The sequence below is a fragment of the Leptonotus elevatus genome, chromosome 14 (assembly GCF_054856555.1).
Source record: "Leptonotus elevatus isolate MCC_2025b chromosome 14, RoL_Lele_1.0, whole genome shotgun sequence".
NCBI lineage: Eukaryota > Metazoa > Chordata > Actinopteri > Syngnathiformes > Syngnathidae > Leptonotus > Leptonotus elevatus.
The window spans coordinates 6,072,031-6,094,711 of NC_141252.1; the positions used below are offsets into that span (position 1 = coordinate 6,072,031).

Sequence of the window (22,681 nt, forward strand, 5' to 3'; positions counted from 1 at the left end):
AGGGAACTGGGCAACCGCGACCGTGCGTTCAATTGCAGGTCATCTCGGGCCAATGCTGCACACTTGCATGCAATTGGGATTATTTGTGGTTCAAAGCCAGCACTGGACCACGACTCTACGCATAATCTTTCCTCTAAAATAAAAAAAAAGGACGTGGAGTTGGACGGTAAAAGATGATTTTTTTTTTAAATCTTGGCTTTCACCTGTGTACATAGCTGACATTTTCTTACACTTTGAAGATGTGGATGGATATCCACTTGAATAATATATAACATTGACAGTATCCAAAAGTATATGTACAACATTTCCATCGATAATAACCGCGTTGCTGGGTGTGTCATACACTGAAATAGATGTCTCAATTTCCACCATCATGAAAAACACACCAATAAACGAATTATTTCCATTTACAGTAATCCCCCGTTGTGAATTTTTAAAATGGACAAGAAATCAAATGCCCCCTAAAAATGATTGTAGCCGCCTATATTAATATAGTAGCTGGGTTTCCCACAGATTTTTAATCTAATGGGTGGATGGACCAGGGTGGGGTCTCAGTCCTCTTACTTGCGTCCCCTCTAGCCTCAAGATCCACAAGTGAATGACGGCGAACTAACGTTACATGCGGTATATCTGATTGTGACTTCTTTTTTTTTTTATTACATTTTCTCTAGGGTGGTGGCCAGTTTACTCGGGTGGCCCGCCCAAGTATTAACATGGTGTGGGAAACAGTGACTATTGTAGTTCAGTTCTGCTGCTGTTCTCTGTAACAATACTATGTACTCACTACTCAGTTGCTAACCAAATGAGCAGCACCTACCGAGGCACAATGAGTTCAAGTGTAAATGAATTGTAAGTGACACGTGGTCGCTCCCCAATGTTGTATGAGCATTTTTCCAAAATAGTCCTTTTGAGTCCTTTGGAACCTCGCTACTAAACCAAAACAGCAGCACCTACAGACACAATAGTTATTCAGATGTTTATACATTGAGTATGGTCTCCATCATGACCGTTAGCGTCCAGTAGACTCTGCATATGTGTGAGCTCTCCACAATAGTGATGTTTTTCAATATTAGTCCGTAATGCATATAATTAAAGCACCCCGCCCCCTTCAAAGGACATCCCCCCCATCTGCAGTTGAGTAAATAAACATCCCCGTCCACTAGTCTTGGATGGAATCCTCAAAATGTGAACATCATTGCAAAAATTCTAATCCTCCTGACACAACGCAGACTTACATTCTCCAAAGTCAAATCTGGCATCTGTTTACATTTTATCTTTGTAAATGGAGATCATTTTGGCTTTGCCAACAAAAGATTTGTTCCATGCTCTAATTCAGGAGTTGAATGGGATAAGATTCCGACAAGGCTTTCGTAATGTAGAACTGCCTGTCATCTGCATATACAAATATATTTTGTTCTTAAACAATATAGGACTAAGAACAAAGCCCGGGGGAACGCCACATCATTTTCTTGTTTTTGTTGACTTGTGTGTCTCTGTCACTGCGTTCCTGTAACGCTGCTGTTCGATGACAAGCGTGTAAATCCCATTTCTGTTTTTGACAGCAAATGATTTCATGTAAACAGCAGTAGAGTAAATCTGTCTTTTTTCAAAACCATCGCTGTGGGTTGTACAAGTACTCTTTTAACTGAACCGGAATAGCTGTGCCCAAATAAAGAAGAACATGGTTGGTCGAAAACACGTTGGAGCAGCGTGGCAAGCTGTAAAGCTTCTTAAAGTTATGCTAAACTGTAGTCTGGGACAGAAAACGTTTTACCAGACGGCAATATCGGATGTTAGTTGGCGAGTCATGGGCAAGGGAATGAAATACTGTACTTACAAAAAATACAAAGTCTTTGGACAAATAAAAAAAAAAAAAAATCAATCATTACCCCTTTTATTTTCTTGTGTTTTTTTTAGGTGAGAGGACCCTATTTTTCATGGAAAATGTATACAATACTTAGTGTTATTCAGTGTTTTTTTGTTTTTCCCCCAAAGCATTTCAATAAAAGTTCATTATATGCAGATTTTTGCTATTTGTGGTCCGGCCCCGTCCCTAGCCCCCGCGAATAACGGGGTTCTAGTGTACTATTTTAAGTTGTAGTATCACCATTCACCACTAGATGGCAAACTAGTTGCGCTGGTCTTACGCCCAATTCACACTGACACGTTTTCAGGGAATAGAAAGCATTCGAGTCCGCGTGTCAATTCACACCAGCTGAAGTGCGGTGCGGATGCGGTGCGGATACGATACGGCACTGCGGAAGCTTTCTATTTTTTCCGGACGGCACATGGAGCTGAAGAAACGAGCCGGACAGGAAGTTGAGCGTCGGCATCCAGGCTGATCCGGTATATTTCAAAATAAAACTGTTTGCGAACTCATTTTTTGGGGGGAGGGAAGCTAGCTAACCACATAGCATGACTTGAGTCGGACATTTTAAGACAAAAAAACAAGCTCGGAATAAATTAAATATGACAAAATAACACTATTTAAAGACCAAACGTATGGTAGACGCCCCAGAAACAATGTCCAAAAGCATATCGATCATGTGACAACAGGCAAGTGTGGCTATTGTTTACCAATAGCACTCGATATACAATACACGGTTGTTGTTGCGTGAACTCAACTCTCCAGCGTGAACCCTTGTGATCTTTGTGGTCTGGCGGGTGCACATTGCAGTCCGTGCGGATGCCGTACGGAAAACGGTTCGGCAGTCAGTGTTATTGGGTGTTATAATGCAATATTCTACAGCATGAGGAGGCCTTCTTTTTTTTTGTGGATTTGTAAAGACATACAGGACAAACATGGTACCTCAATAATATTTACATTTAGAGTGAGTTGAATATTATTTAAAAAATGCCCAGGAATCACAATATGTGGTTATTTTTAAAGTGTTAAACTCGTTATTGTTGAAGGCTGGATCTTTTATACATGCATTGAAAATGTATTATGAAAAATGAAACATATTGAGAGCACATTTTGCACATATTTAAAATTACATTTTTTGTCATACATCTGGTTAGGAAGCATGTGGTCCTAATTTGCCCCACAGATGAAAAAATGGTGGCCCCCTCCACGTTTCCTGAAACCAAATAAAATGAGGACTTTTGGCACATCCTGTATGAGTATGCAAATGTGAGGGAAAGCAACAAGCACAGTCGGGACTCATTGAAACCTTCTTCGCTTCAAAGTGTCTCCCTTGAAAATAATAAATCATAGCATCAATAAAACCCTTTAGAGTTGCGCCGTAAAGTGAGGATTTTACAACTCGGTAAAAGCATCACAATGAGAGAAGACGGGGTTAGGCAGAAGAAAAGGTGAGGAGCGCAACAGACAGGGAAAAAAGAAAAAGATAACAAGAAAGACATGAGGTGGATTCTGAAGCCAGGGAAAAAAAAATGCTCGGATCAGTGGCAGCCTGTGGAAATGTATCTGGTTCAAACAGAGTCCAAAGGTAAAGCGCAGGGAGATAGATTAGACGATGAAGCACAGACAATGAGTCCACCCCGCATTGTGTAATCTTACAATTCCCTCGGGATTTGCGGAAGAAAAAAAATCATTGTGAATGTGGTGATATTTCTCTTCATTTCCTATTTTGTTCTTTTTTTCCTCTTTTTTTTAAAAAAAATTCCCCTTCCACGCATTGCTCACAAGATGGGAAATCTCTCCGAGCCTCCGCTGCGCATTGTTGGAGATTCATATTCTTCCTCAGTATGAGGCTGTATTTTAGTGTCGCCGGCTGTAAATGAATATCAATACTTGTGTCCTCCATCTTTGCCGCTGCTCCGAATTGGTTCGCCAATGTTCCCAGCGTCTGATTAAGGCCTGCCAGCCGTTGATTTTTATTGGCCGCATAATGGCGCAGAACCTAAACATTAATCAGGAACAATGGAGCCGTGTCGTGTACGAGGCTATTAGGCAGTTGGGGGGGGGGGGTAGTGGGTGTACAAAGTAGGCGTCGGAATGAACTGTCACCTCTGCGGGGAAATGAGTGTTGTTACAGGAAGGAAATTGTTTTTGTTTGTTTATTGCGGCCGTGGTGTTGCGTCGCAATGTAAGCAATCTAATGAGAGCCAATGCAAGAAGTGGAAATGTCTGCCTTTCACAAATGTGACAACCAGGCCATCTACCACACTGTAAAATCGGATGTACACAGCTTTGTGAAGCAAGCACATGCGCAACTGGAATGCTTACCAAGGTTATGATTTAAAATAACAAATTCAAAGAAAAGAAAAAAAACCACATTTTCATTAACAAAATATTTTAATTAACTGAAACTATATCTTATGTTTATAAACCTAACTAAAATTTGCTAAATTTATAGTGAAAAAAATTATAACCCTGATGCTAACTGATAGTGTGTCTACACTGGGGTTATAATAGTTTTGGATGTTTTTTTTTTTTAAATTATAGTTAGTTTTTATTTGTTTTTGACTCTTTTTTTTTTTATGTCAAATTCGTTTTTAGAGCAGGTTTGTTATTGTTTATTTTTCCGAAAATGTTTCATTTTATTTTATTTTTTGTTAGTTTTAGTATTAGTTTCAGTTTTTTAAGGTGTATGGAGAGTTTTTGTAGTGCGAGATAATAATTTAAAAAAAAGTCACAAAATATTGTAGAAAATAACTACAATTTCCAAATGACTGTTCAACCATCTTTCTTCTGTACGGTCATGATATAATACCAAATTAAATACATACATTTAAAATAAACAAAACCACATGCAGAAAATTAACAAAGACTAAAACGAAGGACATTTTTGCTGTAATTATAGTTTTAGTTAGTTTTCTGAAATATAGTTTCAGTTAGTTTTGTCTTTTTTTTTTTTTTAAGCACTCTCCTTTTTATTTAATTTTATTAAATAAAATGTTTTTTCAATTTGAATTTGAGGTATTTTGTTAGTTTTCCTTGACAAATGACCTTGGTTTATTAATAACGAGACAGTTTGTCATATTTGAGGTAGGGAGCTTATTCTGTTGCAATTGGATGACTATTTAATGTAGTTTATGGTATTACTTTATTATATTATGACCATTTATAGTGCTACTTTAGTAACTTTCTATCAGTGCCAATCAAAACTGACTATCATTTTTAATGTGTTCAATGTCACCTTGTTTCACAACAAATTAATCTGATCTGGTGGACCGTTGAAAAAAATTAATCTAATATAATTGGTGGATGGTTTAAATGTTGTGTTTGGGTGCATTGTGTCCTGGTCCAGGTGTTGACCATCCCACAGTGAACCTGTGCTTTTGGCAAACCTGTGTGTGTGTATAATCCGCTAATGTTCTTAATCCCCGGGGCGGGGTCACATTTTTTAAAAATGGATGAGAAATTAATCTTCTGTCAGGTAGAACAATCTGTCAGTGCCAGCGAGTAATATTTGACCCCCACCCACACACACACACACACACTCAAATCCTTCTGTCACGTTAAGCAAGAGCCAAACCGGAACACCAAATCCAGTCTGGTTGGGCCAGTCTATGAAATCTCCCTTTTGTCCTTGGCGCCATCTTGACAGTGTTTGGAAATGTAGCCACCCATTGAAAGATGTACTGTACTGTACTTCAAGATTGGAATCAGTCACACTTCAAAATCAAACAATAACCTGGAAGTCATCACAACAATCAATGAGTTTAGCGGGCATCTAAATGGTTCGTTCCAGGAATTTGATGTGCTTTTTATTTGGCTTTTTAGTAATTACACGGAAAAGTATAAATGAAATGAAACAAAGACATGTAAAAAAAAAAAAAAGTAAGCAAGTACGGATAAAAAGCAAGCACTCCTTAAGACAATAACATCATTTTCACTCATGGAGGCAGCACTTCATATACTACACTGGGTGCACCCTCCGTCGCAACCGCATCCATTTCTACATGTGCAATCAAGTATGCGCTTTTTATCCGAAGCGACTTGACTGTTAGTTTCAACTATTCTGCGCACACAACAAAATTCAATGCAGCTCTGCTTACCTTATGGCTTTGATATGAAGCAGGGGAGTCACACCTGTGGGTGTTTATGAACATGTTCAAAAATTTTCAGCAAACGGTATAAAGAGGATTTGAGGGTGTCTGGCAAGTGTCTTTGCAACATTTTGCAACGCTGAAGGAAGCAACACTCGCTATGTGCGAGCACCCTCGCAAGCCTGCACCGCTGCTCGGTGAGATACGGGCTTAAGGGAAATTGTTTTAGCATCGCCAAATATGTCGGCTGTTGGTTGAAGAAGCGAATGTTTGCTCTTTTAACAAAGTTAAGTGTGCAAAATGTGTTAGCATGTCCTCCCCCGCATGTTGTCAACATCAAGTGTTCCCATTTTGCAGCAGTTGCCATATTGCCGCCCCACACGACAGTAGTCGTGCTAAATTCATTGTTTCTGCCTGACTGCATCCCCAAAAATAAAAATAAATAATACTTGGTGCAATTTTGTTGTTTTCCCCCCCTCTCTTTGCAGGAGAAAAAAAGGAGAGAGAAAAAAAGCCAAATCAAAGCAACTCTCGCCCCGCAGCCAGGCGTCTTCTTTTCAAGTTGGTTGGAAGACGCAAGGGAGGATATGCTTGTTTTTGCAATTGAAGAGGAAGCAAGAAGACCATGCACGAAGGAAGGAAGGAAGGAAGGAAGGAAGGCGGGATTCACTCACAGGTGAATAAAAATGGCACTTTTTCTGACAGGCCCAAAAAAGGCAACTCTTTCCAAGATAACCAAAAGATTAGGAGATGTACCTAATGTTATGACCAGTCAGACTTTAAATCACAGTTGTCAAACTCAAGGCCCGTGGCCTCGATGCGGCCCGCCGCATCATTTTTTTGTGGCTTGCAAAAGTAAATCATGTGTCAACTTCCATGATCCTTCTGTGGTATGCGACAAATTTGCGAATCAAATTTGATTTGAAATATAAAAATCAAAAATCTAATTTTAACTGATTTAGTGTAAAAAATAAATAAAAATAAGTAAATAATAAAAAAATTGCCAATATTGCTTAATGAAGTTAATAAATAACACTACATAAAATGACTACATGCTAAATTGATAAACTATGAATATTTTTTTAAATTAAAATAACTGAAAAATGCACAATAGCAATTTGAGATAACTTAGTTTGGAGAATGAATGAATAAAAATGGATACTGTAAATACAAAAATAATCTGAAATGAAATCAGAGAAAAATTGTGAAATACATGAAACATTAAAAATAAAAATAAATATTCAAAATGTTTTAAAAATAGATTTTTTTTAATCCACAGTTTTCATTATATAAATAATATACTGTGTTCAAATACTAATAAATAAATTCATTAATTAAAAAAAATCCAAAATAATATTCTTAAATCCGTAATTGATAAACAGTAAAATTATCGCAAAATATGTGTTTTTAAATATATCAACTATAACATGAAAACAAATCAAATATATGAATTGAATTGAGTTAACAATTTTACCCATTTTTTTATAATTTAAGTGAAAGTGGCATTTAAAACTAAACAACAACAACAAAGAGACTGTGACTACGAAAGTCAAGTGTCCCAGAACACAACATTGTGGAGCGACCACGCGTCAACGTCTACTGCAACGCTATCCATCAGCAGAAACGCTGACTTGCACACTCCGTCGGCGTTTCCCAGCAAATATATTCATGAAGCTATAGATTTACATCTGGTTAGATTGGCTTGCAGAGCCAGTAAGCCATGTTCACATGCACATCAGTGTGCCACCGTGACACCCCCACAACATGCACGTGTGCATCCAAATCCTCTCTTTTGTCCGTGTAGGATCTCAAATACTGTATGTGCCGTGCACGCCACTCGCACGTTTCCCCTGTGAACATTCGGGATTAAGAACGTTCCCAGCTGCGGGTTCACGTGTGCCACACGCGGACGTGCGCTATATGACATGTTTAATCTTTAATCAGCGAGGCTGAATGGCACATTCGAAGGTGCGATCTGGTTGAATTGGTGGCCTTGCTCCAAAAATAGCTCACACTACTGAAGTCGTGGTGGTGGCTGACTGATGCTGCGGTGATTAGTAGGTACACTTGAACAACCCAGTACAATTCCAGTGCACTATTAGCGCCTTCAGAAAGTGCGCGTTGATTTTTATTCTCATAAGAATACAGTTTGTTATTCTTTATTGAAACATTGACTTTCCGAATGGCGTGTAGCATTGTGTTTGTTCTTGTGCTTAAAATGTAGTGGTGTAGAACTGCACTGCATTGTACTGTGAGCTGTTTCTAATGTTGTGGAATTCTTAAGGCGGAACGCTCAGCTGACGGACGATGGTCCGATTTGTTTTGATTTAGGAAGAATCCACATAGGAAATAGAATGAAAATGCTAACCTGCTACAACAATGAGAGTAAAATCTATTATTCAAAACAACAAAACAATGGCAAAGCAACACAAAAAAAATACAGTTTACAGTTCATGGCAAAAAATAAATAAATAAAATAATTGACAATTTCTCCATTCAAAGCATGCAACATTTCACACGACTGCTCTTTTCTTGCTACTGAACTGATAAGCGTGTCACCATTTACCCATCACTATTGATGCTGTGTAATGGTATTAACTATTAATCAAATCCCCTGAATATTTGAAATGTATTCATGTACATGTATTGGAAAAATCTTACTTTTCGATCATATTGTGATATCTGCATAAAATACACAGCGGACAAAATGTCTGCACACCTGTGTTGAATTGCCAGGTTTTTATGATGTTTAAAAAAAAATAATCTGAAAAGTTTTTTGTCACCATTTAATAGGAAAAAAAACATCAACTGGGATGGGTGGGGGAACGACTATGCTTCTCTTCTCTAAATGTCAAACTTGCAAACAACTTTACTAATGCACAACCACCAGTAGATGGCGTCAATGCCCCATTTCCGACATGAGATCAGCACAGTTTGCGAGTCCACTGGAAGAAACTGCTTCATTTTTGTACAACCTACCTTTTTTGTCTATTGCTGATTATAAAATAATGGAAAATAATCAAACTTTTTCCCCCACTTCTTTAATTTAGTCAAATAAAGTAAAGTAACCTCTGAACACAATATCTTGTGAGTCTTGCAAATGTCAAAATTCTGTAAAATGGCAGGCAGTAAATGAGTGTTAAATGGTGGCAGGTGTGTGCTGACTCCCATTTAACACGAGACTGAATGTGACAACAATTATGAGGGTGTGTACACTTGTGCAACCACATTCTTTTTTTCTTCTTCCCCTCTGAAAATTGTGTATTTTTTTCTCCCAGTGGAGTTGCACAGGTTATACTTGAAAAAGTTCTTCACAAAAATCTGCCATTTGAACAGGGGTGTGTAGACTTTTATATGTGCTTGATCTCAAAATGACACAATGATGCATTCATGCAATTAGCTTGCATGTTGGATGTCATTTGATTGTGTAAGAGCATTTTGCTGTCTTGTGGTAGTCATAATTGAGCGAGACGTTCAGGTACTCCGTGTGATCTCTGCATGATGTAAAAATAATAATAATAATACAAATAAATGCATGGCAGCGTCTGTGATCGCTTTGCACCACAGCCCAATTATTTCTGCAATTTTTCCTGACGTTTGAGAGACGAGCGAAGGAACGCTCCGACCGGATGAAAAGGCATCAAAAAAAAACGTCCCAGCTCTCAGCGGCGCCGATTTGTCATCACGAAGGAGGCTGATTGCCTCCATTTTGTCACACTTGTGAACAACAAGAGAGTAGCATCAAAGTCATTTTGTTTCTTTGTCTTTTGTTTTTGAAGTTGAAGGAGAGCATACGGGGGACGGATGGCTGCACTACCGCTGCTTCTTGTGCTGCCGCTCGATTCCTCGCAACTTTGCAGAGTCACGCCGGCGAGAGGACTTGGCCTTCGCTTGTCACCTGCAATGGCCTCCTGCAAGTATCTTTTCTTTTTTTCTTTTTTTTTTACTTCTATTCGGGAGGAGGGGCAGCCCTTCCACGGGTTTTCCTCTTCTTTTTCTCTCCTGACCTTCAGGGAGCACACTTTCTCCTCATCAATCCCACCTGGTTCCTCTTGCAAATGAGAGGTGAAGGGTGGAGGGGAGCGGACCAGAAATGTCCCGCTGGTCATTTCTGGGCTGCACCGTAGACTAGAACAGTCGAAATACCACATTGGGACGTTGTGCATGGGAATATTGGATTCGAATATTGGAGGAATTATTCCTTTGGAAAAAACATAATAATAAAATAACAATATCATACATTTCACATGCATATTGTAAAATGTAAGTGTAACATAAGTGAAAACATAGTCTGCAATGAATAATAACAAAAATACAATATTTTTGCATATAAAGGCTGTAATGTATTGTAATACAAAAAAATACTATAATATACCTTTTTTTTAAGAATAATATTTATTAAATGTTAGTGGTGCATCACAATATTTGTCACGTACAACTAAAAGTAAAAGTTAATGGCTTATAAAATGTAAGTGTTTTTTCAGAATAATGTATTTTTTTTAAACTCATTCACTGCCATTGATGACTATAGACGTCAAAAATTCATGTGAACTATTTCTATTAGTTAAATTATTATTATTTTTTGTACATTTATAACATAAAATTATCATGCGGTTAATTGTGATTAAATTCCCTTTATTTTAAATATTTTTTTTTAAATTAGGCCTGTCAGGCGAATAATTTTTTTTATTGTAATTAATCACATGACTTCACTAGTTAACTAACGATTAATCACAAATTTTATATCCGTTCTAAATTTACAATAAAAATATTCTAGGTTTTCATACCTTTGATAGCAAAAGTGGGAAAAAATGTTAGACTACTAGAAATAGTTCAAATGAATTTTTGACGTCTATAGCCATCAATGGCAGTGAATGAGTTAATAGAAATTATATTTTACAGTATAATATTTTTTTTAAAGTTCAAAAATGTACAAATGTTATCCAAGTGTGGCCCAAGTACCACATGGGCTCCCTCTAGTGGTATGTGAAAGAATTGCTGAATTAAATACGAATTCAATTTCCAACATTTAAAACGTGAAACATCCAGTACATATTGTAAGTACGTTTTAATAATACATTTTATCTGTGTTTATTATTATTATTGTTATTATTATTATGTGCACTCTATAAATTGAGTTGGTTTAAAAAAAAATGTTTTAACAATGTTACCAGTGTATTACTATATACAGTATGTCATGTAAAGCTAAATAAAAGGCAGTGCAGCCAAAAGTAAACATGGATGCACCCAACATTGTGGAGTGACCATGTGTCAGCTGGAACGCTAAAAGTCACTACTGACGGCGTCACCACATAACAAAAAATCATTAATCCACCGTTTGACTAATCTGACTAATACTTTTTACTCTCCTCAGTAAGTGCTGCTGTTTTGGTTAGCGACTTACTTCAAATTAGCTCAGCAATCAACTCTTTAACTCATTCACTGCCATTGACGGCTAAAAACGTAAAAAAAACATTTGAACTATTTCTATTAGTTTAAAAAAAATTCTACTTTTGTTAACAAGAGTATGAAGACCTATATTTTTTTATTATACATTTAGAACATATATAAAATGTGTGATTAATTGTGAATGAACTAGTGAAGTCATGCGATTAATTACGATTACAAATTTTAAAAAACCTGACGTCCCGGATTTTTAATAATCTTTAAATCGCGTCAGGCGATTAAAATTTTTATTGTAATTAATCGCATGACTTCAATAGTTAACTCACGATTAATCACACATTTTATATGGGTATTTCTAAAAAATAAAAATTCTAGATTTTCATACTCTTGTTAACAAAAGTGGAAAGAAATGTTAAACTAATAGAAATAATGAATATAATTTTTTTTAAACGTTTTTAGCCGTCAATGGCAGTGAATGAGTTAATGTTTGTGAAAAGTAGCACCTGTGAGTTGAAGTGATTACAGTTACTAACCCTGATGGGAAAAACTACATGAGAGAGGCATTTATTTGACTTAAGCGCACTTGGTTGGAGAAATACAGTAATTAAAAGTATGATGACGTGCAACCACCGTAATTAACATGCAAATGAATATCGCCGCAGAGTGTCAATCAAAATGGACTTCTCGTGATTATAAAGGCAAATCTTTCATGTGGAATCTCATTTGTGTGCTCAGGTGTACCTAATGTTGTGTCCTCTGTATATACAGTAATATTGACTTATGCATCAGTGATGCGGCACCACCCGTGTAAGAGGTGTGTCCCACAGTGAAGCGGGCGTGGCTACAGTCACTGCACCAAGGCCACGCACACGCACGCACACACACGCACACACACGCACACACACGCACACACACGCACACACAGTAAGTGAGTCAACAGTCGCACAAAAACCACTGCGCTTCACACACTTGTGGTGTACATGAATCCCACTTTTTATTTACGCATCGTTCGTTATTCTGATGACTTTTTGGTTACATTTTTAAACCATTCTTTGAAAAACAAAGCAAAATGTAGCACCAGAGTAGTTTTTTTTTTTTAAGGTTTAAAAAAAAAAACTCAATTTGTGCTGTTTTTCTTACTTGGAGCTTTTTGATTTGTGTGTGTGTGGAGGGGGAGTAAAAAAGACTTTCGTCATTTCCCACAGTTGAAATAAAGCTCATATGCATTTTTTTTATTCATTGAAATCACATTAATGAAAGCATTTATTAAAAAAAAAAAAAAAAAGGGCTTTAGTTAGCATCCAAGTAAGGGAAATAAGCTTCTCGTTGATGGTGAATATTTCATTTTTATATTCTATATATATATATTTATATATATATATATATATATATTTATATGTATACATTTATATGATGTCTATATACAAGTATGGCACTTGATTACACATAAAAGAAAAGCAAAAAAAGAGAAACCGCTTGATAAATAATAAAAACCTGTGGGCGCTTTGGTGTGTCCTACAAAAAGAAAAAAGAAAAAAGGTAAAGTCACAGACGTTAGCGTTTGCAGCAACGGTTGATATAAGAAAGCAATGGAGCGGCTGTTATGTTTTAAGGTCAAGTGGTGCGACACAGGCAACAAAAATACCGACATGTATGTGTTTATATATTTCTATATATCTATATGGATATGAATATATTAGTGTCCTTTTGATGGTGCCATTTAACTACAAGTAGAAGATGGGAAAAAAAAAGAGCACATTTTTGGATCAAGCTTTCAGGTGTTCACCTCCTTTTAGTGCATTTTCAAGGGGTCACATCATTAGGTACATCTCAAGCGTTTCAGTTCAAATATTGTGGTTGTTGATTGCTGTCAACCCACGTCGTTCAGTTAATTCTTGGGAGAAATGTAATACCATTATCGCTGGTGTACCTAATGAAGTGTCCGGTGTGTGTAGTAGTCAACACATGGTTGCTCTCAACTCAAAAAGAAAAGAAGAAGAAGAAGAAGATGCATCTGTGCAATAAATTAGCAAGCGTAATCCAAGCCCAAAATTCATGGAAAGAAAAGGGAAATCAAACTTGCCCACTGTTGAAAAGTCATGACACGGATTCAGGCGTGCGTAATAGTCACAGGTTCCAAACGCTTAAGAGGGGACGGAGTTTTTGATGGGGGAGGGGGCAAGGGGGGGGGGGGGTGGTTTGGTTATGTCCTCCTTAGACGTAAGCCGAGTCGCTGGACTGCGTGCGTCCGAAATTGGGCACGCTCATCCGCGGCAGGTCCTTGTTCCGGATCTCGTAGATGGACTTCCTCCGGGCCTGCACGCCGCGCACCGCCGTCTTGATCTTGCGCCAGCCCAGGTGGTTGAGCTCGGCCAGGTTGAGCACCACGCAGAAGCCGCTCACGGCGAACATGAAGACCAGGAAGACCGTCTTCTCCGTGGGCCGCGACACGTAGCACTCCACGTCCTTGATGCACGGGTAGCGGTCGCACTCGTACACCGAGGGCACGTTGAAGCCGTACAGGAAGTACTGGCCCACCAGGAAGCCGATCTCCAGCGCGTTGCGGAACACCACCTGGATGATGTAGAAGCGCGAGATGCCCTCCTGCCGCCTCATTTTGGACTTTGTAGTTCTGGCGGCCGCCGAGTTGGGCATCTCCTTCACCTCCAGGCTGTCGGGCTCGGCCTCCTTGGTGGAGTTCTCGCTGTTCTGCAGCGCCACGCCGTTGATCACCGTGTTCTTGATCTTCTTGGCCGAGTCGTCGCCCCCTCCGCCGCCGCCGCCGATCCCGCCGCCGATCCCGCTGCGCTTCAGCAACGAGTCGGGCTCCTTGTCCAGCGTCAGGTAGATGGTGGAGTAGCGCCGCTCCTTCTGCTTGGCCGACTGGTGCACCGAGTAGGTGATGAAGCACAGGCTGGGCGTGCACACCATAATGATCTGGAAGACCCAATATCGGATGTGCGAGATGGGGAACGCCTTGTCGTAGCACGCCTGGTTGCAGCCCGGCTGCATGGTGTTGCACACGAACATGGTCTGCTCGTCATCGTACACCGTCTCGCCCACGATGGCCACGATCAGGATGCGGAAGATCACCACCACCGTCAGCAGGATCCTTTTTCAATAGGGAGAAAAAACAAGTGAAAACAAGTGAACTCATTTAAAAAAGGACAAAGGCGCACGTTGAGTGTGTTTTGCGCACGGGAGCTGTCCAGGGTACTGAAGCGCGTTGCCTTGCTTACCGTCTATCCTAATTCAACATCTATAGGGCAAACCACAACACACACACCAAACGAGGAGGGGGGGCACAGACAGGGTCCTGTGGGAGGAGGAGGAGGGGGGGGGGTGTACAAGACAGAAGCTGGGGGACTGTTGACCATGCTAAAGACGATCCTGGAGGCTGCTGCGTCCCTTCTTGTCCTTCGTCTCGCTCGCCTTACCTTCCTATCATAGTCGAGTGCTGCTGGACAGCAGCCTCCAGGAGCCTCTCTAGTATAGTCCATTCCCCCATTTCTGAGCATCCGGAGGAGCAGAAGAGGGCACAAGTGGTAGTGGTCCAGCAGTCTTTCCTCCCCCCCAAAAAAAAGATTAAAAAAAAAAAAAGAAATCTTTCTTTTCTTCTTTTCTTTTCTTTTACTTCCCCCCGAAAGAGAGTCCAAGCCTGGCGTCAGAGCGCATCCCGCCGCGCCGAGCGTTTCTTTGTCTGCCTGCGCGTCCCGCTGCGTGTGCCGCGCGCTCCCACCGCCACACCGCCGCCGCCACGTTGCCCCCCGTCATGTGGTGGCGGTGTACTCAAGAAGTAGGAGAGGGGGGTGCGGGGGAGGGGGTGGGGGTTGACTTCCAAGCCCTCCGATGTGCACCAGCCTCACATCAGGTGTCTGAGTGGAGGGGAGCTCTCGGTGAATGTCTTTGCCAGCGTTAATCCGCCTTTAAGTACTGCCCCCACCACCTCATCTTCCTCCCTGCTCCTCCTCCTCCTCCTCCTCCTCCTCCTCCTCCTCCTCCTCCTCCTCCTCCTCCTCCTCCTCACGCACACACGCGCACGCGCATGGGGATTCTGGTTTGGAGTAATTCACTTCACATGAACATAGTTTTCAATTTATGTAAAAGGAAGGAACATTCAAATATGTGATACGGGGCCAATTCGCAGAAGCGTATTGTATTTATTTGAAAACAAAAAAACTTTATTTTATTTGTCTATTTTTTTCTGATTTTTTTTTCTGTTTCGCTGAATATTTTTTTCTGTCATATAAACAATTCAGAAAAACAGCGGGAAAAAATATTTAAAAGAAAGAAAGAAAAGAAAAAAATGCTTCTGTAAAACAGAAGTACCAGGAAAAAAAATAATTCTGGAAAAACAGAGCACCAGCTTCTGTTTTTCCCAGAATAATTTTTTCCTGTTTTTTTAAAAATAATTTTCCCCCTGTTTTTTTCTGAGTAATTTCCGTGCGTTTTCCAGAATATATATTTTTTATGAAGTACTTTATTAAGTAAAACTGAAGAAAAAAATAGGCAGAAAAACAGGATTTTTTATTTTTTCAAGTGAATGCAGTATACTTACGTACCAATTAGGAGAACAATTATTTTATTAATGATTAAATTGTAATATTTTTTCCCATGATATTTAATGAAAAGCAACCATTTCATACAATACTCTAAAAACTTGATTCATTTTCATAAATGAATGAAATACATGGCTACAGCTGTCCAGCCTGGGCCAGTGTTCAGTTTGGTCTGAGCAGGTTTAGACAAGGTTTTGATTTCTGTAAGACTTTCTGCCACCAAACTGTCACTCCGTCCATGCATTTCCAAAACACTCCCGCATTGCCAGACCTGTCTCAATTATCAAACGTGCAGCGAGTCTTGTGCTGATTTGCAAACCAGGATCCGCCAGCATCTGTGCCACGGTCTACAAAAATTATTATTTTTTCCTCGGGATGCCTATCATTTAAAAATATTCTCAAAATTTTACAACTTTGTGTGATATTATTTCCTCATAACTCAAACACAATTTTTTAATTATTATGACTTCAGGTAGCAGAACAGTGGACAACTGGTTAGCACTTCTGCCTCACAGTTCCGCAGTTCTGGGTTCAAATCTTGGTAAATATTAACAGGGTTTTTAAAAAAAAAATTGATGTGTACAGCTTCATTTTCTGATTGAATCGGTTATCGGTTTCATCAAACTCGTTGATCGGTCGAAAAAATCCTGATTGTGTAAAGCCTTTAGATGTGTGAAAAAAAATCTGAAATTGTTCCATGTGAGGTTTTGACCCAACGCCAGCGGTATGTTCCTTTGACCTTTGACACACTACTGCCATCTCAAGAGATGTTCCACTCCGGTTCTGTAAGCGGGTGTCAACAAGCTGTTATTTAACAGCAGCACCATCTGCTGGGGGTGGCGGGTCATTGCACCCACTTGGCCCCAATGCAAGTGGACAGTGACAGCATCCATAATGCTTGTCCTCGTTAGGGTCACGGGGGAGCTGGATTTGGGATTCAAAACCAGAACCTGTCGAGCGTGAGGCAGATGTGCTAACCAATAGCACGCTGAATTATAAATAGCGCATAAATTGTAGTGCACGTTATGATCACTGTACAGAACGTTGACGTGACTGTAATGATATTAGACCTTTGAATTTGATTATGATGATGATTGTTATTATTATTATAGTCGGCCAGAGTGAGGTTTGTCCATCAATGCACAAAAAGGGATTAGCGAGCCGAGGTCACATGACCACCCGTGTTTTCCCTCAATGAAACGTGGCGCGCTGGCTTATCCTCTCCGCTCGCGCTAATCTTTTCTAATTCAAATCTTTAATAACCTTTATTCGCCAATCACGTGAACAAAGGACACTTTCTTTTTTTATCCCGTTTAAATTGAAGAGCAGCTCACTTCAGCCGGACTCGTTTGTCTGACTTCAACCTGAAAGAAGGCAAAGAGGCGCGCGTCGCAGGTCCTGGCTTCGTGTTTATTTATAAAGCTATACATGTATAAATTGTAAACAAATGGTTGGATGGCAGCAAAGGAATTTCTGCTGTGGAAGGAAGGGGGGGGCTGGCTTAGAAGCACTTCCTGTGGACGATGGAGGGTCCGGCTTCGTCGTACTCCTGCTTGCTGATCCACATCTGCTGGAAGGTGGACAGCGAGGCCAGGATGGAGCCTCCGATCCACACCGAGTACTTCCTCTCAGGGGGGGCGATGATCTGCAAACAGAAAATTCGAGGATACTTTTAGCAGGGTTGTCAAAATTTGTGTTCGTTTTGAGTTCAGCCATTTTCACTGCAGCAACCCCCTTCGCTCCCAGCTGTTTTACTGGATTTTGACAGATTTTGCAAGGTCCACAGAATATTCTATTCTATTGCTACAAAAACATGGAACCTACCAAAAGAAAGATTAGAGTCTCTTCTTTCATTAGAGGAAACATACTACATCTGTTTCCGCTTTGCAGCATTTAGCATTAGCATTAAGCTAAGTTTCATCATTATTCACAAACCTGTTGAAAACAAGAAGAGCTTGTTGCAACATGGCCATGATTGATCTCTTATACTCTGCTGTCACCTGCTGGCTATTTTTTGTAATGACTACCATTGCTTTCAGCCAACCTCTTCATGTCAGAAGCTGTATCAAAGCCTTCTGTAAGCTGTATCATAAAAAACAAACAAACAAAAAAAAACGTATAAATACATTTTGGGAGTGCAGGATAAAGTATTAAAACGTATTTATACGTTTTTGGGGTTTGAATGAGTTAATATGAAAAGAAAAATGCACTGGGCTGTCTTACAAATGAAATCATGCCATCTAGTGGCAGAAAAATGACGTCAACACAAATCAATATCACACTCGTTTTTTTTAACAGTACAATACATATTTTTTAATTTTAACTCAATTTTATGATATATCATGAAATTACTGTATCAATGACTATAAGATCCAGCCATATTTCTATTTACCATTTTTTTTCGACGAGTATGAAAACTTGTCATACATTTTATTGCACATTTAGAACCGATATATAATTTGTGATTCATCTATTGGAAGTCATGCAATTAATAATGATTAAAAATTGTAATCGCCTGACACTTTAAATGAATACTATAGCGGTTTTCAGATCCAGTGTGTAGGTAGTTTTTGGCTTGAGCGCATCAAGTGTCTACCTTGATCTTCATGGTGCTGGGTGCAAGAGCGGTGATCTCCTTCTGCATGCGGTCAGCAATGCCGGGGTACATGGTGGTGCCGCCCGACAGGACGTTGTTGGCATACAGGTCCTTCCTGATGTCGATGTCGCACTTCATGATGCTGTTGTAGGTGGTCTCGTGGATGCCGGCGGACTCCATGCCTGCGCGAGAGCAGACGCGCGAGGTTTGGGGGGCGGGGTTAGCCGTCAGCTGCCGTAGCAGGCGCTATAACGGCAGACGGCTTCCCGTAACAGCTGACGGCAGCAAATGTCAACAATATGCGGCTGCTTTAACTAAGGGGGGGGTTGAAAAATGCAGCCAGCAATAAACACTTTGAGATGAAGTTTGCTTTCATCCAGTGAAAAGCATTTTTTTTTTTGGACAGTTAACATCTATATGCAGTAAGGCGCTTATTTGTTTGTTGTTGGTCAAGCGCTGGGAGATTAAGGCACGGGGGTCGATTGGAATGTAACGCTCAATAGTGAACCCTTGCATATTTTGAGATTTTTTTTTCTTTTTTAAAAGGACCCGAGCACGATCCATTTTCACTGTTTTTGTGCTTTGGACAAAAACGTGTCTAATATAAAACTAGTGCTTTGGTCTATTTTGGAGCAAAGGAACTATGATGAAGTAAAAAGGAGGAGCTTTTTTTTTAGTCAAGTCTAATTGAGAAAAAAAAAGAAGTGTTTTTTTCTGCCATCTTTTTTGAGTGGGCCTCAAACTACTCACAGATTTTTACTATCCAGTCCCCATCACCCACGATGAGCAGCATATTTAGGAAATATGCTGGTTATGTCTCACGTTTTCCCCAAGAAGATTGAAAATGTAACTGGTTATTTATGCCACTACTTTAAAAATGTTGATGGTATAAATTGTAATGCCAGCCTTTTTCAAAATCTCACTGTTATTAATAAATTGGGCACGTAAGGTTTCTTTTGAACCCTCTAAGCACAAAAAGTATTTTTCTCGCTAAATCTGACATAAGAAATGATTATTATTATTATTATTTTTTTTTTTTACATGTTTAGTTTGTTTTTCGTTTTCTGTAGTTGGCAATATTGATGGGGTGTTGCTGCAGCATTATCTATTTATTTTTGAATGCATGTTTTGGCTATTGAGTTGAAAAAAAACAACAACACTGATTAGTTGTTTGAAATAAATATATAGCGTTTTCCACACAGTATGTCAACCATGTTTGTGACTTGTGCTGACAGCATTACGCAACCTCATTTGACAAGATATTGCCATTATTTTTGTGTCTGAATGTAGTTTTTAGTGCATCATGTCAGCCATCGTGTTTTAGTAATAACAGACGATTATTATACTGATTTAAAAAAAAAATCGTGGCAAATGAATGTTAGACCTGGACTTAAAATGTTGTCGACCATTTTCAGCAGTCATTTTTGCAGCAATATGTCCACTACATTTTCACATCCATTTTTTATAGCAAAAGATCGATTTTTGTTGCTAAATGTTTAGCAAACAAAAACAGTTTTTGAAAAAAGTCGTTTTTAGCGTAGCATGACGGCCAACTTTGTGGAATGTAATTTAGATAATTCATAGAAAACGCAAAACAACGCAATCAATTTTTCAGTAATTAAAAAAGTAAACTATTATAACTGCTATGCGCCATCTTTGTGGAATGTTTCCAGCATACAACGAGTCTGGAATCTCAATTGATTAGAAGTCAGATTTGACCTTCGAGCGCCTTCCATCAGGTCATCCGTTTAAATCCCTCGAACACAGGTCTATCCGCGCCTTCCTTCGAAATGACTTCCTACGTACCGATGAAGGAGGGCTGGAAAAGGGTCTCCGGGCAGCGGAAGCGCTCGTTGCCGATGGTGATGACCTGCCCGTCGGGCAGCTCGTAGCTCTTCTCCAGGGACGAAGAGGAGGCGGCGGTGGCCATCTCGTTCTCAAAGTCCAGCGCCACGTAGCACAGCTTCTCCTTGATGTCACGCACGATCTCACGCTCGGCTGCGGAGGCGAGATGTTAGCGTTAGCCAAGCCAAGCGGAACCAAAAGGAACATTTCCAGGATCGGGTCGAGGCGTACCTGTCGTGACGAAGGAGTAGCCGCGCTCGGTCAGGATCTTCATCAGGTAATCGGTGAGGTCGCGTCCGGCCAAGTCCAGACGCATGATGGCGTGGGGGAGAGCGTAACCCTCGTAGATGGGCACGTTGTGTGTCACGCCGTCGCCGGAGTCCAGCACGATTCCGGTGGTGCGGCCGGAGGCGTACAGGGACAGCACGGCCTGGATGGCCACGTACATGGCGGGCACGTTGAAGGTCTCGAACATGATCTGGGTCATCTTCTCGCGGTTGGCCTTCGGGTTGAGGGGCGCCTCGGTCAGCAGGGTGGGGTGCTCCTCGGGGGCCACCCTCAGCTCGTTGTAGAAGGTGTGGTGCCAGATCTTCTCCATGTCGTCCCAGTTGGTGATGATGCCGTGCTCGATCGGGTACTTCAGGGTCAGGATGCCCCTCTTGCTTTGGGCTTCGTCGCCCACGTAGGAGTCCTTCTGGCCCATGCCCACCATCACACCCTGAGGGAACACCGAGGAGGCGCGACTCGGTTACGGGATGGCGCGTGCAACGTTCAAAATTGGCCCTTCAAATACAATTGTGGCTGCAATCCTAGAAACGTGTCACGGTTTCGGTTCTGCGGGGTCACAGCCAAGTCCTCTTCGTCACAGCAAGTCAAGTCAAGGCGGATCAGGTTGGTCTCGTCCTGTTCAGTCATGGCGACCAGTCTAGTCACGTCCTGTCCAGTCATGGCGACCAGTCTAGTCACGTACTATCCAGTCATGGCAACCAGTCTTGTCACATCCTGTGCAGTCATGGCGACCAGTCTATTCTCGTCCTGTCCAGTCATGGCAACCAGTCTGGTTACACCCTGTCCAGTCATGGCGACCAGTCTGGTCATGTCCTATCCAGTCATGGCGACCTGTCTTGTCTCGTCCTATCCAGTCATGGCTTCCAGTCTTGTCACATCCCGTGCAGTCATGGCGACCAGTCTGGTCATGTCCTGTCCAGTCATGCCGACTAGTCTAGTTTCGTCCTGTCCAGTCATGTCGACCAGGTTCGTCACATCCTGTCCAGTCATGGGGACCAGTCTTGTCACATCCTGTGCAGTCATGGCGACCAGTCTTGTCACATCCTGTCCAGTCATGGCGACCAGTCTAGTCACGTCCTGTCCAGTCATGGCGACCAGTCTAGTCACGTCCTCCATTTGGGTTTGCCATCCCTCAACTACTCACGTCACCTCACGACAAAACGTTTGTATTCTTTACCTGGTGACGAGGGCGTCCGACAATGGACGGGAAGACGGCACGGGGCGCGTCATCCCCTGCGAACCCGGCCTTCACCAGACCGGAGCCGTTGTCGCACACGAGGGCGGTCGTCTCGTCGTCGTCGCACATGGTGTCGCCTCTGAAACACACGGATAAGCGATATAGAAAACGGATGATTAGGATTCGGTTTTAAGAGTTTCCGTGTGAACGGTTCCCATTTGGTTTTCTCTGGTATTAGTAGCAAATCCTCAAATGCAGCAAAAATGATGATGATTCCGGACAAATGCTGACAAGTTAGTCAATGGTAGAGGATGAAAAACCAAGTCCCATCTGAGTCCACCTTCTTGGCACAAATCCACATTTTTCCGTACTCACCAGATCAGCCTTGGGCACCTCGAGACCTTGGGAGACTTTCAACCGAGGGAGTGTCAGAGTGTCAGGTCAGTCCATTTTATAGGCCGAGAAGGGGGGGGGGGGGCTGTGCTTTCTCCATGTATGGTAGCCCGCCGCGCCTTTGACAACTGCACTCCTTGAATGGCATGACAGGGACCGCGAAGTCCGTCTGTGCCATGTATGGACGGCGGCGCTGGCCGTGCTGAGGACAGACGGACCAAGACGAACGTCTTCTTTAGATCTTGACTCAGAGTTGGGAATGAACACTGAAGACCCTCCTTAATGTTAGGTCAACGGCGGGACATATTTTGGGCTCATGATGTGACTAAGCTCATCATTCGCTGTTATTAAGACACGTAAGAAGGGCGTACATACATTTTTATTCCATTTAGAAACAAAAAAAAAAAGCTGTAACTGCTTTGAAATTATGTCAAAATATAACCAACATATAACATGTTT

The 22,681-nt window shown here is 41.0% G+C and overlaps 2 protein-coding genes across 2 annotated transcripts; both read right to left on the reverse strand.

Annotated features, from left to right (window-relative positions):
* Positions 1 to 12,333: 12,333 nt before the first annotated feature.
* Positions 12,334 to 15,272, reverse strand: LOC147162750 (gap junction delta-2 protein). The gene is made up of 2 exons (XM_086095438.1): positions 14,802 to 15,272; positions 12,334 to 14,476 (listed from the first exon to the last, which is right to left on the reverse strand). The coding sequence occupies exons 1-2, from the start codon at positions 14,870 to 14,872 to the stop codon at positions 13,579 to 13,581; spliced, it is 969 nt and encodes a 322-aa protein (XP_085951564.1). The 5' UTR covers positions 14,873 to 15,272; the 3' UTR covers positions 12,334 to 13,578.
* A 2,042-nt stretch (positions 15,273 to 17,314) lies between these two features.
* LOC147162751 (actin, alpha cardiac muscle 1) lies at positions 17,315 to 22,290 on the reverse strand. Its single transcript, XM_086094831.1, has 6 exons — positions 22,205 to 22,290; positions 21,830 to 21,968; positions 20,596 to 21,082; positions 20,326 to 20,517; positions 18,520 to 18,701; positions 17,315 to 17,568 (listed from the first exon to the last, which is right to left on the reverse strand). Exons 2-6 carry the CDS (start codon positions 21,956 to 21,958, stop codon positions 17,425 to 17,427), a joined length of 1,134 nt encoding a protein of 377 aa, XP_085950957.1. The 5' UTR covers positions 21,959 to 21,968; positions 22,205 to 22,290; the 3' UTR covers positions 17,315 to 17,424.
* Between the last annotated feature and the right edge of the window lie 391 nt (positions 22,291 to 22,681).